The 17501-nt window shown below is 42.8% G+C and overlaps 1 protein-coding gene and 1 long non-coding RNA gene across 2 annotated transcripts in view; one reads left to right on the top strand and one right to left on the bottom strand.

Annotated features, from left to right (window-relative positions):
* SLC35D1 (solute carrier family 35 member D1) overlaps positions 1 to 2876 on the bottom strand; it is a 54505-nt gene extending 51629 nt beyond the window's left edge. Inside the window, exons 1-4 of the mRNA XM_051856391.2 lie at positions 2299 to 2876; positions 1424 to 1457; positions 1245 to 1331; positions 504 to 571 (exon numbers count right to left, since the gene is read on the bottom strand). Coding sequence (XP_051712351.2) covers positions 504 to 571; positions 1245 to 1331; positions 1424 to 1457; positions 2299 to 2741 — 632 coding nt within the window. The 5' untranslated portion in view covers positions 2742 to 2876. The remainder of the gene's footprint in view (positions 1 to 503; positions 572 to 1244; positions 1332 to 1423; positions 1458 to 2298) is intronic.
* On the top strand, positions 2631 to 17140 carry LOC138850635 (uncharacterized). The gene is made up of 2 exons (XR_011390671.1): positions 2631 to 2762; positions 13215 to 17140. It is a non-coding gene; the product is annotated as an uncharacterized lncRNA (long non-coding RNA).
* The last annotated feature ends 361 nt before the right edge of the window (positions 17141 to 17501 follow it).

The raw sequence follows: 17501 nt of genomic DNA, 5'->3' as shown, positions 1-17501 counted from the left end.
GAGTCTCTATGGTTGTACTGCCATAGGAAGCTATCAATCAGACTTGTATCAGGGTTCCATCTGATTTTAACTACTTCATGTTAAGAGAAAAGGATAGTTCTAGTGCCCACCCTCTGGTTTAGCTGTATGGAACTGGTCTAATATTACTATGCATGAACTATATTACATAAAGAAATGAAATCTCAGAACGCTAGCATATTCATTACTGCAGATCTGGAAGAATAATAAAAAAATCTCCTGCCACACCATTTTATAACATTTTACAACTTCTACCATTAAAATGGGGTTAGGGGACAAAAACCAACCAACAATGGCTCTTTCTCTTCGAAGGAAAAGAGTTTAAACGAAAATCTTTGGTGCAAACATCATTATTTAGTAACAGAAACTTTCTGCTCCTTTTGGTTTTTTCAGGATCAATTACAACGTATTAAACAGTTGACATTCAAGTACAATTTTAAGAATACATTACAGTAACCTCACTAGGAAAATAAAGTTATCCATACTTCAGTTTCTTTGTGCTGAACAGTCCCGTGATTTGGTTCCCAAAATATAGTAGAGGTAGTGGAAACGTCTAGAAAATTTAAAAAGGGATAACAAAACTCAATAATAAAGACAGCTCAAATAAGGTCCTTTCAAACAGAAACAGTTTCGGCTATAAGATCAAATTCTTTCTGCTTAAAACAAAAGATGAGTTCTCATACACAACTTGGACCCCCATGAAATTCACAAACCATATCAACTTTTCATGAATACACAGCATTACCTGGGCAGAAACAGGCAGAGGGGGGAAGACAGGCAAGAAAAGACCAACACAGCACAGAAACATCATCTGCTTTAAAATATAAGATAACAGCGCTCGACTTTAATGCCAGCAGGAAAGCAGAGTCAGGTAGGGGGAAAGATAATACCAAAATAAACCCCACAGAGAAGCAGTGCAGGATACACTGGCTGGATTATGGATTAGGGGGATACAGAACTGCAAAGCTGTTTACTCTCAACAAGTCTGCATCAACTACCACAGAAAAGTCTCAGGGTTTTTTTTCCTCTTCCTCTTTATTTTAAAGAGATTGAGGGACCCCTTCAACCCATGTCACTACACACCAATTCTTTACCTTCATTATACCCACTCTGCGAAGGGCAATTTGGAGACAGCAATTTTTAAACATGCAAGACACGGATGCAAAATATACAATGATTTCTTTTCATAGAGTATCAGTGGGTTTTTTTTCTCTCTCTCTTTTTACCTTTCGAGGTACATTTCTGTCAAAGTCAGGAAACTTGACTACTCGGAGGGCCTTTCCCACCCAGAGAACTGCCACTGTGGCCACCATCTGCAGAGAACACAGATTCACTGTTCCACACATAAAGACACACACACAAGTTCTGACAACACCAACCCCTCCTGCGGAAGAATCCCACTAACCTGGCCAAGTCCAACACATAGTGAGGAGGGAAACCTACAAAAAGAGTAGAGAGAGAGAAAAACAGTTAGAAAAACCCAGTTGTAGCTCTGGAATCGTAACTTGCACATCGGCAACCTCCAAACGCCTCTTGATACAATTCACGCCAACCGCTAACCCGCTTCGCCAAATAAAAATCCTTGCGGGCTGTGAGGCCACACCGCCGATTCTGTAGCCTCGGGCGGTCACTTGTCTCATCCTGTCCCACTCTACAATTGCTGTCCCTGCCTGCAACGCATTCCTCAAGGAAGTTAAGACAGATCTCAGCAACGGGCTCACACCTTTCAAAAACAAAATCTAAAGCAACTTCGGCTGCAGAGTCCCGGGGGCAGCAAGAGGATAAACCGCACCAGAGCGCGAGGATGCGCACCGTCCCCCAGGGGGCTGTCAGCCGCCGAGGTGGGCACCGAAGCCCGCGCGTGCGAGCCCGGTCCCCGCTGCGGAGGACGGAGGGCATCCCTGCCTCTCCTCCCTGCAGGCGAGCACGGGACCAGAAAGTCACTGAGCCACTCGCTCCATCGCTCTGAACGCCCCGAAAGGCAGGGCTCTCGGGGCGCTTGCACCTAGGGGCACAGCAGGCGCTGTCCCCAAAGCGGCCCCCGCCGCGCGCGCCGGGCCGGCCGGGGCTGGGCGCGAGCGGCGGGACCCCCGCTCCAGGCCCGCGCACCGAGCCGGCCCCGCAGCCCGGGCCGCGCGCGTCCGCCGCCCGCCCTGCCCAGCTCCCGCCCAACTTTGTTCAGCTTCAACTTTGGCAGCCAAAGTCCAGGCAAGCAGGCGCGCCGCCGCCGCCGCCGCCCGCTCCTCCTCCGCGGCCTCGGCGCCGCCGCCTCGGCCCTACCTGTAATTGGTGAGCACGCTCTTGTTCACCACCACGATGAGGAAGGAGCTCACGCCGTAAAAGCCGGCGGCCAGCAGCTTCAGAAACACGGTCAGCGTTTCGGCCGACGCCATCCCCAGCTCCTCCTCATCTCTGTGTGTGGAGGATTTCGCGGGGGCTTCTCCTTTAACCCGAGCATGCTGACGTCTATGAACTTCCGCCATGGCTGCGGCGGCGGCGGCGGCGGCGGCGGCGCGGGCCTGAGGGGAGCTGCGCGCGGGCCTGGCGGCGGCGCCGACCAGCACGGGGGCCTGCGGCGGCTTCCAGGGACTTGCGGGCTCGGGGCTGGCGACCCGGGCGGCTGCACGCTGGCTGCCTCGGCTCCCCGCACTGCCGCCGCCCGGACCCGCCCAGGGGCAGGGACACTGGGGTTCACACCCTCGGGAGACTTTGCTCCGCGGCATTGTGCAACGCGGGGTCACACGGTAGGGACGCCACCGCTCGCCCGGGTCTGGGCAAGGGCTGGTGAGGGCCTGGAGAACGGGGCGATCGCGAGTGCGGGACGCAGAGGGAGAAGCCTCGGGGACCGGACGGGGGCACCGGAGCGCCAGGCGGCAGAGTACGGACGCCGAGCGCTGCGGTCGCCTTGCGCCTGCGCGGGCGTACGCGCTGGGTCTCCGCAGGACGCGTACCTGAGGGGACGGTGCGGGCCACCGGAGGGGCTAGAGGGCCGTAATCTCCAGATGACTGCCCCCGCGAAAGTGCAGCCCTCCGCCCTCCTTTAACAGGTGGCCGGGTGGGTAGCTGGGGTCCGCTGCGGCTGGGGTCGTGGCAGATGCGGCTCACTGTACGCACTCAGATATTCCGGTCTGCAGTGCCTTGGCCTTCTCCCACGATTTGAACCCAGAAGACACCGAACAGCGCTTGCTTTTGCAGATCAAGGAGGAATTTTTAAGGAAAAGTGTTGACAGAGCCCCCCCCCCCCAAAAAGTAGCATGATAAACAAGCAGCTTGGGGATTGGTGGAAGTGCAGGGTGTTTGGTGCCTAGGAGATTTGAGTTCCAATTGTAAGATTCCTGGAGATGTCCCCAACCCTTAGCTGTGTGCCCTTGGACCAATGAAATCTCTCAGCCTGGAGCGCCCAGCTCTGTGATGTAAAGCTAGCAGAGAGCTAGTTTTCAGTAAGTGGGAGCCGTTATTTCACAACATAAGCAGATCTTCACTTTAAGTGAAGAAATCTATTTTATAGCAAAAAACACTTTGAATTATTTCTCTAAGTGCCTGGATGATACCTTTGAAAATATTTTTTCCTTATTTTTGAAGTATAAAAAATGTATGAGGTTTATCATTTAAACCCTTTATGGATTGCACAGTAAAATGGCATTAAGTATATTCACCTTGTTGTACACCCAGCACTTCTAATCTATCTCCAGCACTTTTTCACCACCCCAAACCAAAACTTTTTTTTGTCATGGTTTTTAATTTATTTATTTGGTGGGCAGAGATCTTGATTTGCTGGTTCACTCCCCCAGATGCTCACCGCAGACAGTGCTTGGCCAGGTAAAACCAAGAACCTAGAATTCAATCCAGGTCTCCCATGTGGTTTTCAGGGACCCAAGTAGTTGTGCCCTTACCTGAAGCCTGTCAGTAACAGGAAGCTGGAATTGGAAGCAGATCTAAGATTCAAACCCAGGCACTACACTACAGGATGCAGCAGCATCCAAATACTGAGAACACTGCCTCCTCCCCACGCCTGCCACCACCACCCGAAACTGAAATTCTTCACCTCCATAAGCAGCCATTCCCCATTCCCTACCCTGATCCCCCACAGATTAGTGTCCTGCTTCCAGTCTTTACGAATTTGACTACCTGAGGTACAATAAGTCTTCAGTATGTAGTATGAAAAAAACTATGCACAGACTACAAAAAATATTTTACACCAAAATAATCTCTCTTTTTTTTAAAGATTATTTATTTATTTGACAGGTAGAGTTACAGAGAGAGAGAGGGAGAGAGAGAGAGAAAGGTCTTCCCTCTGATGGTTCACCCCTTAAATGGCCACAACGGCCAGAGCTACACCGATCTGAAGCCAGGAGCCAGGAAATTCTTCAGGGTCTCCCACGTGGGTGCAGAGGCCCAAGCACTTGGGCCATCCTCCACTGCCTTCCCAGGCCACAGCAGAGAGCTGGACTGGAAGAGAAGCAACTGGGACTAGAACCCAGCGCCTATACGGGATGCTGGCACCGCAGGCGGCTGCCACTGTGCCGGCCCCCAAAATAATCTTTTAATTCCATTTTTTTCAAGAACTTTTGTAGTTCCTCATGTAAATGGAATCATCCATTATTTGCCTTTTTGTAACTGGTATATTTTTACTTAGCAGGTTTTCCAGGTTCACCCATAATATATGGTAAATAGAATTAACAAATTGATCTCCAAATAGGTTGTACCAATTCTGTATTTCCACTAACACTGCACGGGAATGAAACCCTGTTTCATAAAGTCAGATGGCAACAGTTGAGAAAACAAAGAATTAGATAATAGTTCAGGTTCTACCCTGTGAGGCATGAAATGCCAGGTACAAATTTCTGCAATGAATCAATAGCAATTACACACAACGAAAATAAGTCTAAGAGTAATGATCCAAGCAGCTACTATTGTTTTTCCTCAGCATGATTAGCTTGTTTATTAACAAGTATTTATTAAGAGCTACTAAGAGCTGGATTGGATTTTCTCCACACCAGTAATGATTGGGTTGCTATGTACATTCAGCAAAATGCTATGGCATCTAAGGGAGTCCAGCATAAAGGTAATATAGAGAAAACATACATAACATACATACTCGAATAGGAATTCACCCCTCCCCCATCTTTAGGTACTTAGACTGTTAGGTAATGTTTGGTATGAGGTTACTTCGGAAAGTTCATGGAAGTGCGTATTATGAAAAGGCTGCAGGGATTTTACATTTTTCTTATACCAAAATTAACATCTATTCATTCCGTTTTTGGATGAACTGTTTGAATTTCCCTCAATAATATTAATCATAGAATTATATATCAAAGGGGCTAGCGCTGTGGCATAATAGCTGAACTGCTGGCATCCCATATGGGCACCAGTTCATGTTCCAGCTGCTCCTCTTCCTATCCAGCTCCCTGCTAATGTACCTGGGAAAGCAGTGGAAGATGACCCATGTGCTTGGGCCCCTGCACCCACGTGGGAGACCCAGAAGAAGCTCCTGGCTCCTGGCTTCGGATCTGCTCAGCTCCAGCCATTGTGGCCATTTAGGGAGTGAACCAGCAGATGGAAGACCTCTCTCTCTGTCTCTCCCTCTATCTGTAACTCTGCCTCTCAAATAAATAAATAAAATTTTTTTAAAAAAGAATGACATATAAGGGTTTGCGTATTTGATAAAATTGAATAAATATTGAAGCATGTATATAAAAAATTTATGGGATTGGAAAGACTGCATTAAATGTTCTCATTGATATACAAGGCTATTCTGGAAAGTTCAACTTTGTTAGTTGATAAGTTTTGTGTCTTGCTGTATAGAATGACTAGCAGAAAAATCTCTGCAGTTAGATCATGCTTTTTTTTATCACAATATTGCTTTTAGCCCTCATGATTCCTCATAAGGGAAATTTGATTCTGGTAACTTTGGCTTCATAGAATGATTTTGTAAGGATTTGCTTCCTTTCAAATGTTTTGAATACTTTAATAAGAATTGGTGTTAGTTCTTTAGAAGTTTCATAAAATCCAGCAGTGAAGCCTTCCAGTCCTGGGCTTTCCTTTGTTTAGAGGCTCTTTGTTACTGAGTCAGTCTCAGCTTTGGTTATTATTGTATTCATGTTTTCTAATTGGATGTGTCCGGAAACCTATCCATTTCTTCTAGATTTTACAAATTGCTGGTATATGATTGGTTATAATAATTCCTAGTGATTCTTTGTATTTCTGTGATATCAGTTGTAATATCTCCTTTCCATCTATGCTTTTATTTTACTTTTTAAAGATTTATTGGAGCCGACACTGTGGCGTAGTAGGTAGAGCTGATGCCTGCAGTGCTGGCATCCCATATGGGCACTGGTTCTAGTCCCAGCTGCTCCACTTCCGATCCAGCTTTCTGCTATGGCCTGAGAAATCAGTAGAAGATGGCCCAAGCCTTTGGGCCTCTTCATCCATGTGGGAGACCCAGAAGAAGCTCCTGGCTCTGGATTGGTATAGCTCCGGCCATTGCAGCATCTGGGGAGTGAATCAGCGGATGGAAGATCTCTCTCTCTCTTTGCCTCTGCCTCTCTGTAGCTCTGCCTTTCAAATAAATAAATAAATCTTTAAAAAATTATTTATTTATTTGAAAGGCAGAGCCACAGTGGTGGCAAGAAAGAGAGAGAGAGAGAGAGCGCACCAAAGAGAAAGAGTCAATCTTCCATCTCCTGATTCACTCCCCAAATGGCCACAACAGCCAAGGCTGGGCCAGGCTGAAGCCAGAAGCCAGGACCTTCTTCTGGGTCCTCCACTTGAGTTCAGGCCTAAGCACTTGGAATATGTTTCACTGCTTTCCCAGGTGCATTAGCAGGGTGCTGGATCAGAAGTGGAGCAGCAGGGTCTCAAACCAGTGTCCATATTGGATATCAGTGTCACAGGCCGCAACTTTACCCTCTATGCCACAATGCTAACCCCTCTGATTTTATTAATTTGTGTCTTCTCCCCTTTTTTCTTGGTTAATTGAGACAATGATTTTTTAACCAATTTTATTTTTCCTAAAAACAATCTCTTCATTTAATTGATCATTTGTATAGTTTTTCATTTCTATTCTTAAAATTTTTCTCTAATTTTTAGGTTTGCTTTTTTTTTTTTTTTTTTTTTTTTTTTTTTTTGACAGGCAGAGTGGACAGTGAGAGAGAGAGACAGAGAGAAAGGTCTTCCTTTGCCGTTGGTTCACCCTCCAATGGCCGCCGCGGCCTGCGCGCTGCGACCGGCGCACTGCGCTGATCCGATGGCAGGAGCCAGGAGCCAGGTGCTTTTCCTGGTCTCCCATGGGATGCAGGGCCTGGGCCATCCTCCACTGCACTCTCTGGCCACAGCAGAGAGCTGGCCTGGAAGAGGGGCAACCGGGACAGATTCCGGCGCCCCAACTGGGACTAGAACCCGGTGTGCCGGCGCCGCTAGGCGGAGGATTAGCCTAGTGAGCCGCGGTGCCGGCCCTCTTTGTTCTTATTTTTCCATTCCATTGCTGTCTGAAAAGATACATTATATGACTTCGACTTTTTTGAATTTGTTGAGACTTGTCTGATATAAGCCCAATATACAGTCTACACTAGAAAATGTTCCATCTGATGAAAGCAATGTATATTCTGCAGCTGTTGGATGAAATATTTTGTGGATATCTATTGGGTCTATTTGGTCTACAATGTAGATTACCTCTGTTCTCTCTTAAATTTTTGTCTGGTTAATCTATCCATTGAAGTCACCCAGTATTATTGTATTGGAGCTTATGTCTCCCTTTGGATCCATTAACATTTGTTTTATAAAACTGGGTGCCCTAGATTGGGTGCATATACATTTACTATGGTCACTTCTTTTTGAATTGATCCCTTATTCATTACATAGTGACCTTCTTTGTCTATTTTTTAAAAAGTTTTTCTTCTCTAATATGAAAATAGCTACTCCTGCTTGCTTTTGATTTCCATGGAATATCTATTTCCACCCTTTCACTTTCAGTCTGGGGGTATATTTATTGGTGAAGTGTGTTTCTTGTAGGCAGCATGTAATTGGGTTTTGTGTTTCTATCTATTCATCCAATTTGTATCTTTTAATTGGGGAACTTTATAAATTTACATTCAAGGTTATTCACATTCTTTCATGATGCTGGTTGTCTTTCTCTGCTTCTGCATGTAGTGTATCAAGTACCCTTTGTAAGGGTGGCAAGGTGTTCATGCACTCTTTCAATTGTTTATCTTAGAAGGTCTTTATTTCACCTTCAATTATAAATAAGAGCTTCACTGTGTATTCTCAGTTGGCAGGATGTTTTCCTTGTCTTTAGAGTTGTACTATCTGTCTCCATTCTCTCCTATTCTGTAGGGTTTCTGTTGAGGAATCTGTAGTCAATCTGATTGGAAATCTTTTAAATGTGACCTAGCATTTCTCTCATGTGAATTTTAAGATCTTCATGTTTTACTTTTGAAATTTTGACTGTAAGGTGTCATGATGAGGATCTTTTCTGATCATGACTATTTGGGATTCTGTGTGATTACTGTTTTTGAATGTCCACATATTTCTCCAAATTATGGAACTTTTCAGCAATTATGTCACTGAATAGCTTTTCCAAACCATTTTTTGTCCATTCAGGAATTCCTAAGACTTGTACGTTGTTTAAAGGTATCTCCAAGATCCCAAGTATTGTTTTCATTCTTTCTGGTTTTTTTTTCTTCTTTTTTTTTTTTTTATCTGAATGGCATATTTCAAAAGACCTGTGTTTTAGATCTGATATTCTTTCTTCTGCCTTATCCAGTCTGTTGTTAAGGATTTTTTTTATTTGACTGATTGAGTACTTAATTTGGAGTATTTCTCTTTGGTTCTTATTCAATACCTCTATCTCTGCTAAATTTTTCATCCATGTCATGTACTGATTTATTAATTTAATTCAGCTGTTTCTTTGTATGTTCAGTAACCTTTTTAAAAAAAGATTTATTTATTTATTTGAAATTCAGAGCTACACAGAAAGAGAAGGAGAGGGAGAGGGAGAGAGAGAGGGAAAGAGAAAGAGAAAAAGAAAGAGAGGTCTTCAATCCACTGGTTCACTCTCCATTTGACCACAACAGCCTGATCTGGGCTGATCCAAAGCCAGGAGCCAGGAACTTCTAGTCTCCCACGCAGGTCCAGGGGCCCAAGGACTTGGACCATCTTCTACTGCTTTCCCAGACCATAGCAGTGAGCTGGATTGAAAGTGGAGCAGCTGGAACTCGAACTGGCACCCATATGGGATGGCAGCACTGCAGGTGGCAGCTTTATATACTATACCACAGCCCCAGCCCATGTTCAGGAACTTTAAAATCATTCTTTTGAATTATTTTTTCAGGCACTTCATGAATCTCCCCTTTTTCACAGTATAATGTTAATGTATCATCATGTTCATTTCAGGAAATCACTTTGCCTCATTTGTTCATATTCCTTGTGTTTCTACACTGATTTTTGCACATCTGGGGGACTTCTTATTTCTATCACTTCTAAAGGATCATTTTTGCTGATGGAAATCTTTATTCCTGGAGATATAACTCTGGGTATTAGTTTGGTAGAGTGCTTTGTCTTTTGTTTCAGTTAGATTTTATAGCATAGCCTCCCTGTGCCTTTATTTGCTATAGTTCATTGTAGTGGCAGTAAGTATCTGGGCCATTCCTGTGGTCACTGAGATTCCTGTTATGCAGGTCTCTAGCCATCTCTTGAGGAAATGACTGGACTTGGGTAATGCTCTTTATAGGTGTTGGGAGCTGGTGTTGCTCATGTTTTGGTTGTGCCTGGTACATAGATTCCCAAATGCAAATCAGGCACTGTAGTTGTGAGATCAGTGCTGGCTCTAGGAGCTGGGTAGACTTAGAGACTCCCAGATGCTTCCAGATCTAGAGCTCGAAGAGTTGCACTAATGCAGGATGGAAGAGGCTAGACCCACAGATGCTGTCTGAGAGTGCCTGGATTGGTGAGAGTGGCTTTGGCTCTGTAATAGCAGGACAAGCTGTATGTGCCACTCTGTGTGCTGCTTTCTGCCTTGGATAGAGTGCAGGTTCCTCAGGCTCAAGCATCAAGTGAGAAGCAGCACCAAAATTTTGGCAGCTTCTGTGAGAGAGGCTAGAGCTTTTGCAGCACTGAGACCCACACTGGGCCTGGGCAGAGGACGCATGCTTAGTCAGAGATCCCAGCAGTCTGTAGTGTTGTACTGTGTTAGACTCAGGACAGAGTGCAGTTGCAAGTCCCAGTGGGCAAGGTATTGCTGAGATAGGTAGAGACCTAAGTCTTATGCCAGAACTCCAGGGATGTGTGCTGGGCAGGGCCAGAGAGCCCTTGTCTGTGGGTCAAGAATCCAGAGTGATATCTGAGGTGGATGTGGTGCAGCACTTCTGACTACTACTGGTATGTTCAATTCCCAGCTTACACTGTGCAATAATGAACCAGCTGACTCACTGCTCTGAGTGAGCGCACAGTGCCAGCACACTTCACCTACCCAGATGTGCCCTCCACCCAGAGCACCAAAGCACTCTGCATTACACCCTTCTACTCCACTAGGAGATTTGACCCCAGTGTGCAGGGAGTTCTGAGCTTCCTCATTTGGCAGACTGGGAGGTTTCATGGGAACCCAGCCATGACCTGCAATTTTTCACGTGGTTGGGGGAGGGGATGCAGTAGGAAAAATGATGATACCCAATTCTTTTTTTATTTTTTATTTTTGACAGGCAGAGTGGACAGTGAGAGAGAGAGAGACAGAGAGAAAGGCCTTCCTTTTGCCATTGGTTCACCCTCCAATGGCCACTACGGCCGGCGTGCTGCGCTGATCCGAAGCCAGGAGCCAGGTGCTTCTGGTCTCCCATGCGGGTGCAGGGCCCAAGGACTTGGGCCATCCTCCACTGCACTCCCGGGCCATAGCAGAGGGCTGGCCTGGAAGAGGGGCAACTGGGACAGAATCCCGCACCCCGACCAGGACTAGAACCCGGTGTGCCGGCGCCACAGGCGGAGGATTAGCCTATTGAGCTGCTGTGCCGGCCAATGATACCCAATTCTGATGGAGCAGGTCCCTATCCCAGCTGCCCTGCCTTCATTGTTACCACACTGCAGAGCACTGTGTGGGCCTGGCCTCTAGGGCTGCCACTGCCCTGTTAGTCCCAGCTGGACACTTAGGGTTCAGTCTGCCCTGCTGGAATGCAGGAATGTCTTTGGAATCCCTGGTGTAAAGCAGTTAGATGGGCTAAGAGTTAGGTTAGATCTCTGTTAGAATGAGAGGCTACCTTTATTAACACTTAATTTTATCATGATATCACCAGACAGGATTATCAATCCCAGACCTCTGATAGGTCTTTTCCCTGCCTCCTGATTGACTGGTATTCTAGCCCTCTGATTGGCTGTTAGCTGGTATTCTGCTCTTCTGTTTGGTTAAATCTACTGCCAATCATAGAGAGCAGTTTTGTGCATAAAAGAACAAGTGCCTACAGGCAACTCCTTTCTTGGAGATCCCTCATGACTTTTGTGTCTGGATGTTTTTCACTTCAATAAATCTCACTTTGCTCACTGTCCCTGTCTGTGAGGAAATTCTTCTTCAATGTGAGACAAGAACTGAGATCTCCTTCATTGTCCTGTAACACTGGGGAAAAGATAGGCAATGACCTCGTGAAGCAATGTTTACTCTCAATATGGTGGCTCTCTGCCAAAATCCCTCTCTGAGGACTGGGAGAGGGAGCCATGTGGGTTCCCTCTCTGAATCCTAGGAGCCTCAAGTTTTCCAGGGAGTGCTGCTCACTGAGTTGTAGTCTGTTGTGGTTGGATTCCTTTCCAAGAAGGATCACCTATGTGAGTTGTTTGCGCAGATGGGCTCCGCCTGCACTCTCCTGCACTCCCTTTCCCTCACAATAGAAAATCTCCTGGCTATGGGGCTGGGGCTTCAGATACCCCTGGTTTAGCTTAGTTCCTCTTTCGTTTCTCTCTGTGCCTATTATTGGTATCCCACTGTGTTTCCGCTGTTCTCTTACTGCATCAAGTGCTCTTTCTTAGGCAGTCACCTCTACATGTAGCTGCCTTTCTCAGAGGAGGAGATAAATGCTGAACTTCTCTGTATAGCTATCTTGACTAATCTCAGAGTCCTAGAATTTGCCTCTCCCAAGGAGATAAAGGGGTGAGAACAGAAATTATGGCTGTTACTAAGGATTTACAGAAGCAACTTGACCATGAAGAAGATTATTACAAACTCAAGATTATTGCAAGATCTTAGTAGAGTCACAGACAAGGGAGGGAAGGAAGAGTTGTGATCATCGGACAGGTGATAGCATCCGCGTCTGTTGAACGGGTCAGATCTCAAGAAGAGGTGGCTTCAGACCTCAGCCCAAACCTCACTCCATACTACCCCAATCTAGCACAACCCCAGGTGATTGTGGGAATTTACTTCTATTTGTTTTTTGAATCTATTCAGTGTTTTTTTTTTTTTTTTCAGAAAAGATTGTTGAATTTTGTCAAATTCTTTTTCTGCATATGTTGAGATAATTGGGTGATTTCAATCCTTTGTACTGTTAATATGTTAGATCACATTAATTGATTTCATATATTGAGCCATCCATGCAATCTAGGGATAAATTCTACTTGATTGTGGTAAGTGATATTTTTAATGTAGTGTTGAATTATTTACTAGTGTTTGGTTGAACACTCTTGTATCTATTTAATCAGATAATGACCTGCAGTGTTCTTTTCTTGTGATGTCCTTTTCAGGCTTTGATATAAGGATAATGTGGTCCCCATAAAATGAGTTTGGAAATTTTCCTTCATTTTTCAATTTAGGTGAGTTGGAGAGAAGCTGGCATTAGTTGTTCCTTAAATATTGGGAAGAATTGTCCAAGGAAGCCATCTTGTCCCAGATTTTCTTTTATTGAGGTTTTTCAATGATTGATTCCATCTCTTTACTAGTTATCAGTATGTTCAGATTTTCTACTTCATTATAATTCAATATTGGTATGGTTTATGATTCTAAGAATTTACTTCCTATGAGCATGCCAGTTTTTTGATATACAATTATTCATAGTTATCTTTTACAATCATTAGTGTTTTTGTGGCATCAGTTCTAAAATCCCCTCTTTCACTTTATCATTTATAAAAATAAAATTTCTCAATGTTTCTATTTAATAGTCTAAAGATTTTTAATTTTGTTAATGATTTTTAAAAAACCAATACAATTTCTTTTTTTTTTTTTTTGACAGGCAGAGTGGACAGTGGAAGAGAGAGACAGAGAGAAAGGTCTTCCTTTGCCATTGGTTCATCCTCCAATGGCCGCCGCAGCCAGCGCGCTGCGGCCGGCGCACCACGCTGATCCAATGGCAGGAGCCAGGTACTTCTCCTGGTCTCCCATGGGGTGCAGGGCCCAAGTACTTGGGCCATCCTCCACTGCACTCCCTGGCCACAGCAGAGAGCTGGCCTGGAAGAGGGGCAACCGGGACAGAATCCAGCGCCCCAACCGGGACTAGAACCTGGTGTGCTGGCGCCGCAAGGCGGAGGATTAGCCTAGTGAGCCGCGGCGCCAGCCAAAAAACCAATGCAATTTCTATTATTTTTATATTATTTTCTAATTCTCTATTTCATTACTTCTGCTTGAATCTTTATGGTTTCCTTCCTTCTGGTTTCTGTGGTAATGGTTTGTTCTTATTTTTCTAGTTCCATAAGATGTAAAGTCAGATCGTTTATGGATATGCTTCTTCATCATCTTACAATTTTAATTTATTGTTTTTTTTTATGTTCTGCAAGGGTTTTAAACATATTTTATTTAAATATTTTATTTAAATTATACAAATTTCATATATTTCCTTTATACTGTTTTAGGAACATACTGACACTTCCCCCTCCACCATCAACCCTCCCACACACACTGCAACCCTTCTTCCCCCTCCCTCTCATATTCCCACTCTTAGTTTTCACAATGATCTCTTTTCAGTATGACTGTATAGTTAACACTACCCTAAGTAAAAGAGTTCAACAAATAGTATGAAGAGAAAACAAAAAACACTGTTCCTCAATGAAGGAGACAAGGGCTATAAGCAATCATTGCTTCTCAAGATCTCTATTTCACTCCAATAAATTATATTTCAGGTACTCTACTAGTTACCATTACCTCAGATGCGGGAGAACATATGATATCTGTTCTTTGGGGATTGACTTATTACACTAAATATAATGGTTTCCAGTTGCAACCATCTTGTTGCAAATGACAGGATTTCATGGTTTTTGTTGTTGTTTTGTTTTGTTTTGTTTTGTTTTTCAGCTGCCTTATGGCTCCAGCTAAAACTTCCAGTACTATATTAAATAACAATGGTGAGAGTAGGCATCCTTGCCTGGTTCTGGATCTTAAGAGGAATGCTTCCAGCTTTTCCCCATTCGATAGGTTGCTGGCCATGGGTTTGTCATAGACTGCCTTGATTGTGTTTGCTTAATATTTTCTTTAGGATGCAATGTTGTATTTTATCAAATGCTTTTTCTGCATCTATTGATGTAACCATATGGTTTTTGTTCTTTAGTTTGTTAATGTGATGCATCACATTTATGGATTTATGAATGTTGAACCATCCCTGCATACTGGGGATAAATCCCACTTGGTCCAGGTGAATGATCTTTCAGATGTGTTACTTAATATTATTGGCTAATATTTTGTTGAGGATTTTTGCATCTATATTCTTCAGGGATATTATTCTACAGTTCTCTTTCTCTGTTGCATCTTTTTCTGGCTAGGAATTATGGTATTTTTAAAAATGAATTACCTTTATTAAAATGATTGAATTATTTAAAAATTTTTCATTTTATGTATTTGAAAAGAAATGCAACAGGGGAGGAGGGGACACAGGAAGAGGGAGATCTATCATCCACTGGCTCAATCCCCAAAAGCTTTCTATAGCTAAGGCTGGGTTGGGTTAGAGCCAGGAGTCAGTAACAACATTCTGGCCTCCCACATGGATATCAAGGGCCCAAGTACTTCAGCTATCCTCTGCTGCCTTCCCAGGTATGTCAGCAGGCAGTTATATAAGGAGTGGCATAGCTAGGACTTGAACTATCACTCCAATATGAGATGGCCGCATCTCAAGAAATAGCTTGACCCATTGTACAATAGGTCTTTGATCTGTTAGATAGGACAAGAACACAACAACAACAAAAAATGAAAAATCCAATCCTTCTGGTGAACATAAATGCAAAATTCTCAACAAAATCCTAGCAAATTGAATACAACTGAACATCAAACATTTCATTCACCAATTTCAAGTAACTTCATTGTTATTTGACAGTTCAGTGTGTGAAAATTAATAAATGTAATATATCACTTCATCAGAATGAAGGATAGAAGTCATATGGTCATCTCAACAGATACAGAAAAAAACACAAATTCAACATTGCTTCATAATAAAAACCCTGAACAAATTAGGTATAGAAGGATTGTCCATCAATATAATAAAGACCATATATGATAAACCTACAACCAACATCATATTGAATGGAGATAAGTTAAAAGCATTTCCTTATGATCTGGAATAAGACAAGTATCCCACTGTCACTTCTTATGTTATGTATAATACTGGAAGTGGTAGCCTGAGAAATTTGGCAACAGAACAAATAAATACATATGAATAGGAAGAGAGAAATTAAAACTGTTTGCAGGTTATATGATTCTCTTTACATATAAAAACCTAAAGTCTACCAAGAGATTATGAGAATTGATAAATTCAGTGAAGTTGCAGCATATAAAACCAACAATTAAAAAAAACAGTAATATCTTTCTATATTAATAACTATCTGAGAAAGAATTCATGAAACCAATCCCATTCATAACTTACAGAAAGAATAAAATACATTGGAATAAATTAATGAAGTAGAAAAACCCTACAATAAAAATCATAAAACAATGATGCAAGAAATTGAAGAAGACACCAAAAAATGTAAAGGCTTCCCATGTTCATGGACTTGAACTAATATTGTCAAAATGTTCATACTATTCAAAGTGATTTATATATTCACTGTACTCCCCATAAAAATACCAATGACACTCTTTACTGAAATAGAAAAAATAATTCATATGGAAACACAAAACATCCCCTAAATACAAAGTAGTCCGGAACAAAAAGAACAAAAGTGGAGGCAACAAAATACCTAATTTCAACACATAGTATTTGCCTATATTTACCAAAATAGCCTGGTACTGGGATAAAAACAGATACATAGACCAACGGAACAATAGTAATACCTCAAATAAATCCATGCATCTACAGCCAATTGACTCATGACAAAGGAACCAAAAGCATTCAAAAGCATACTGAAAACATAGTTTCTTCAATAAATTTTGCTGAGGAAATTGGATATTTAAATGCAAAAAAAAATTAAACCTTGCCCTAAACCATCTCTCACCCTATACAAAATCAGTTCTTAAATGTAGCCTTTTGCCACAAACTTCCCTCAGCCTGCTGTGTTTCCTGCATCTGATAACTTTCAGTATTCTGTATTTTCATTTTCATTTGTTTCAACATATTTTCTAGCTTCCCTTTTGATGTCTTCTTTAATCTATTTGTTGCTCAAGAATGTGTTAATTTAAAATATTTGACAAGTTGCCTGTTTTCCCTCTTCTATTCATTTCTAGTTTCATTTCATTATAGTCAGAAAACTTATGTGGCATGATTTTAATTCTCTCAAATTTGCCAAGACTGATTTGTAACTTAACAGGTGATCTATTATGAGGAATGTTTTATTTGTGCTTGAGAAAAATGTATTTTCTCCTGCTGTTTTCGTGGAATGTACTATATATGTTCTCGTAGGTTCATTTGGTGTCTAGAGCTGTTCAAGTCCTATGTTTTCTATTGACCCTCTGTTTGCTCTATGCATGATTGAAAGTAGAGTATTTAAATTTCCTACCATTATTTGATTGCTGTCTATTTCTTCAGTTCTCTGGATGTTTGAGTTGTGCATGAAGCCTACATAAAACAACTTATAACAAGTTTACATTTGTTACATACATAATTTTATATCTTAATAGTGAATTGCCTGCCCCTTTTACCATTATTTAATGTCCTTTTACCCTTTGTGACAATTTGATGTAGTGTCTCTCTGTTATGTGTGACCACACCTGCTCCTTTTTAATTAAAAATTTCATGTGATATCTTTTTTCATCCCTTTACTTTCAGCTTATCTAATCTTTAAAGTGATTTGATAAAAAAAAAAGATTATTTATTTATTTATTAGAAAGACGAATCAAAGGAGAGAAAGGGAGAGAGACAGATATCTTCCATCTGCTGGTTCACTCCCCAAATAGCTGCAGCAGCCAGGGGTGGACCAGGCCAAAGACAAGAGCTGGGAACTCCATCTGAGTCTTCCATATGGGTGTTAGGGACACAAGTACTTGGGCCATCTTCTGCTACCTCCCCAGGGGCATTAGCAGGAAACTGGACCCACATGGGAGACTGGAAGAAGCTCCTGGCTCCTGGCTTCAGATGAGCACAACTCTGTCAATTGCAGTCATT

The sequence above is a fragment of the Oryctolagus cuniculus genome, chromosome 7, assembly GCF_964237555.1.
Source record: "Oryctolagus cuniculus chromosome 7, mOryCun1.1, whole genome shotgun sequence".
NCBI classification, from domain to species: Eukaryota; Metazoa; Chordata; class Mammalia; order Lagomorpha; family Leporidae; genus Oryctolagus; species Oryctolagus cuniculus.
The sequence above is the reverse complement of the archived record's forward strand: the minus strand, read 5'-3'. Positions and strand labels throughout refer to the sequence as shown.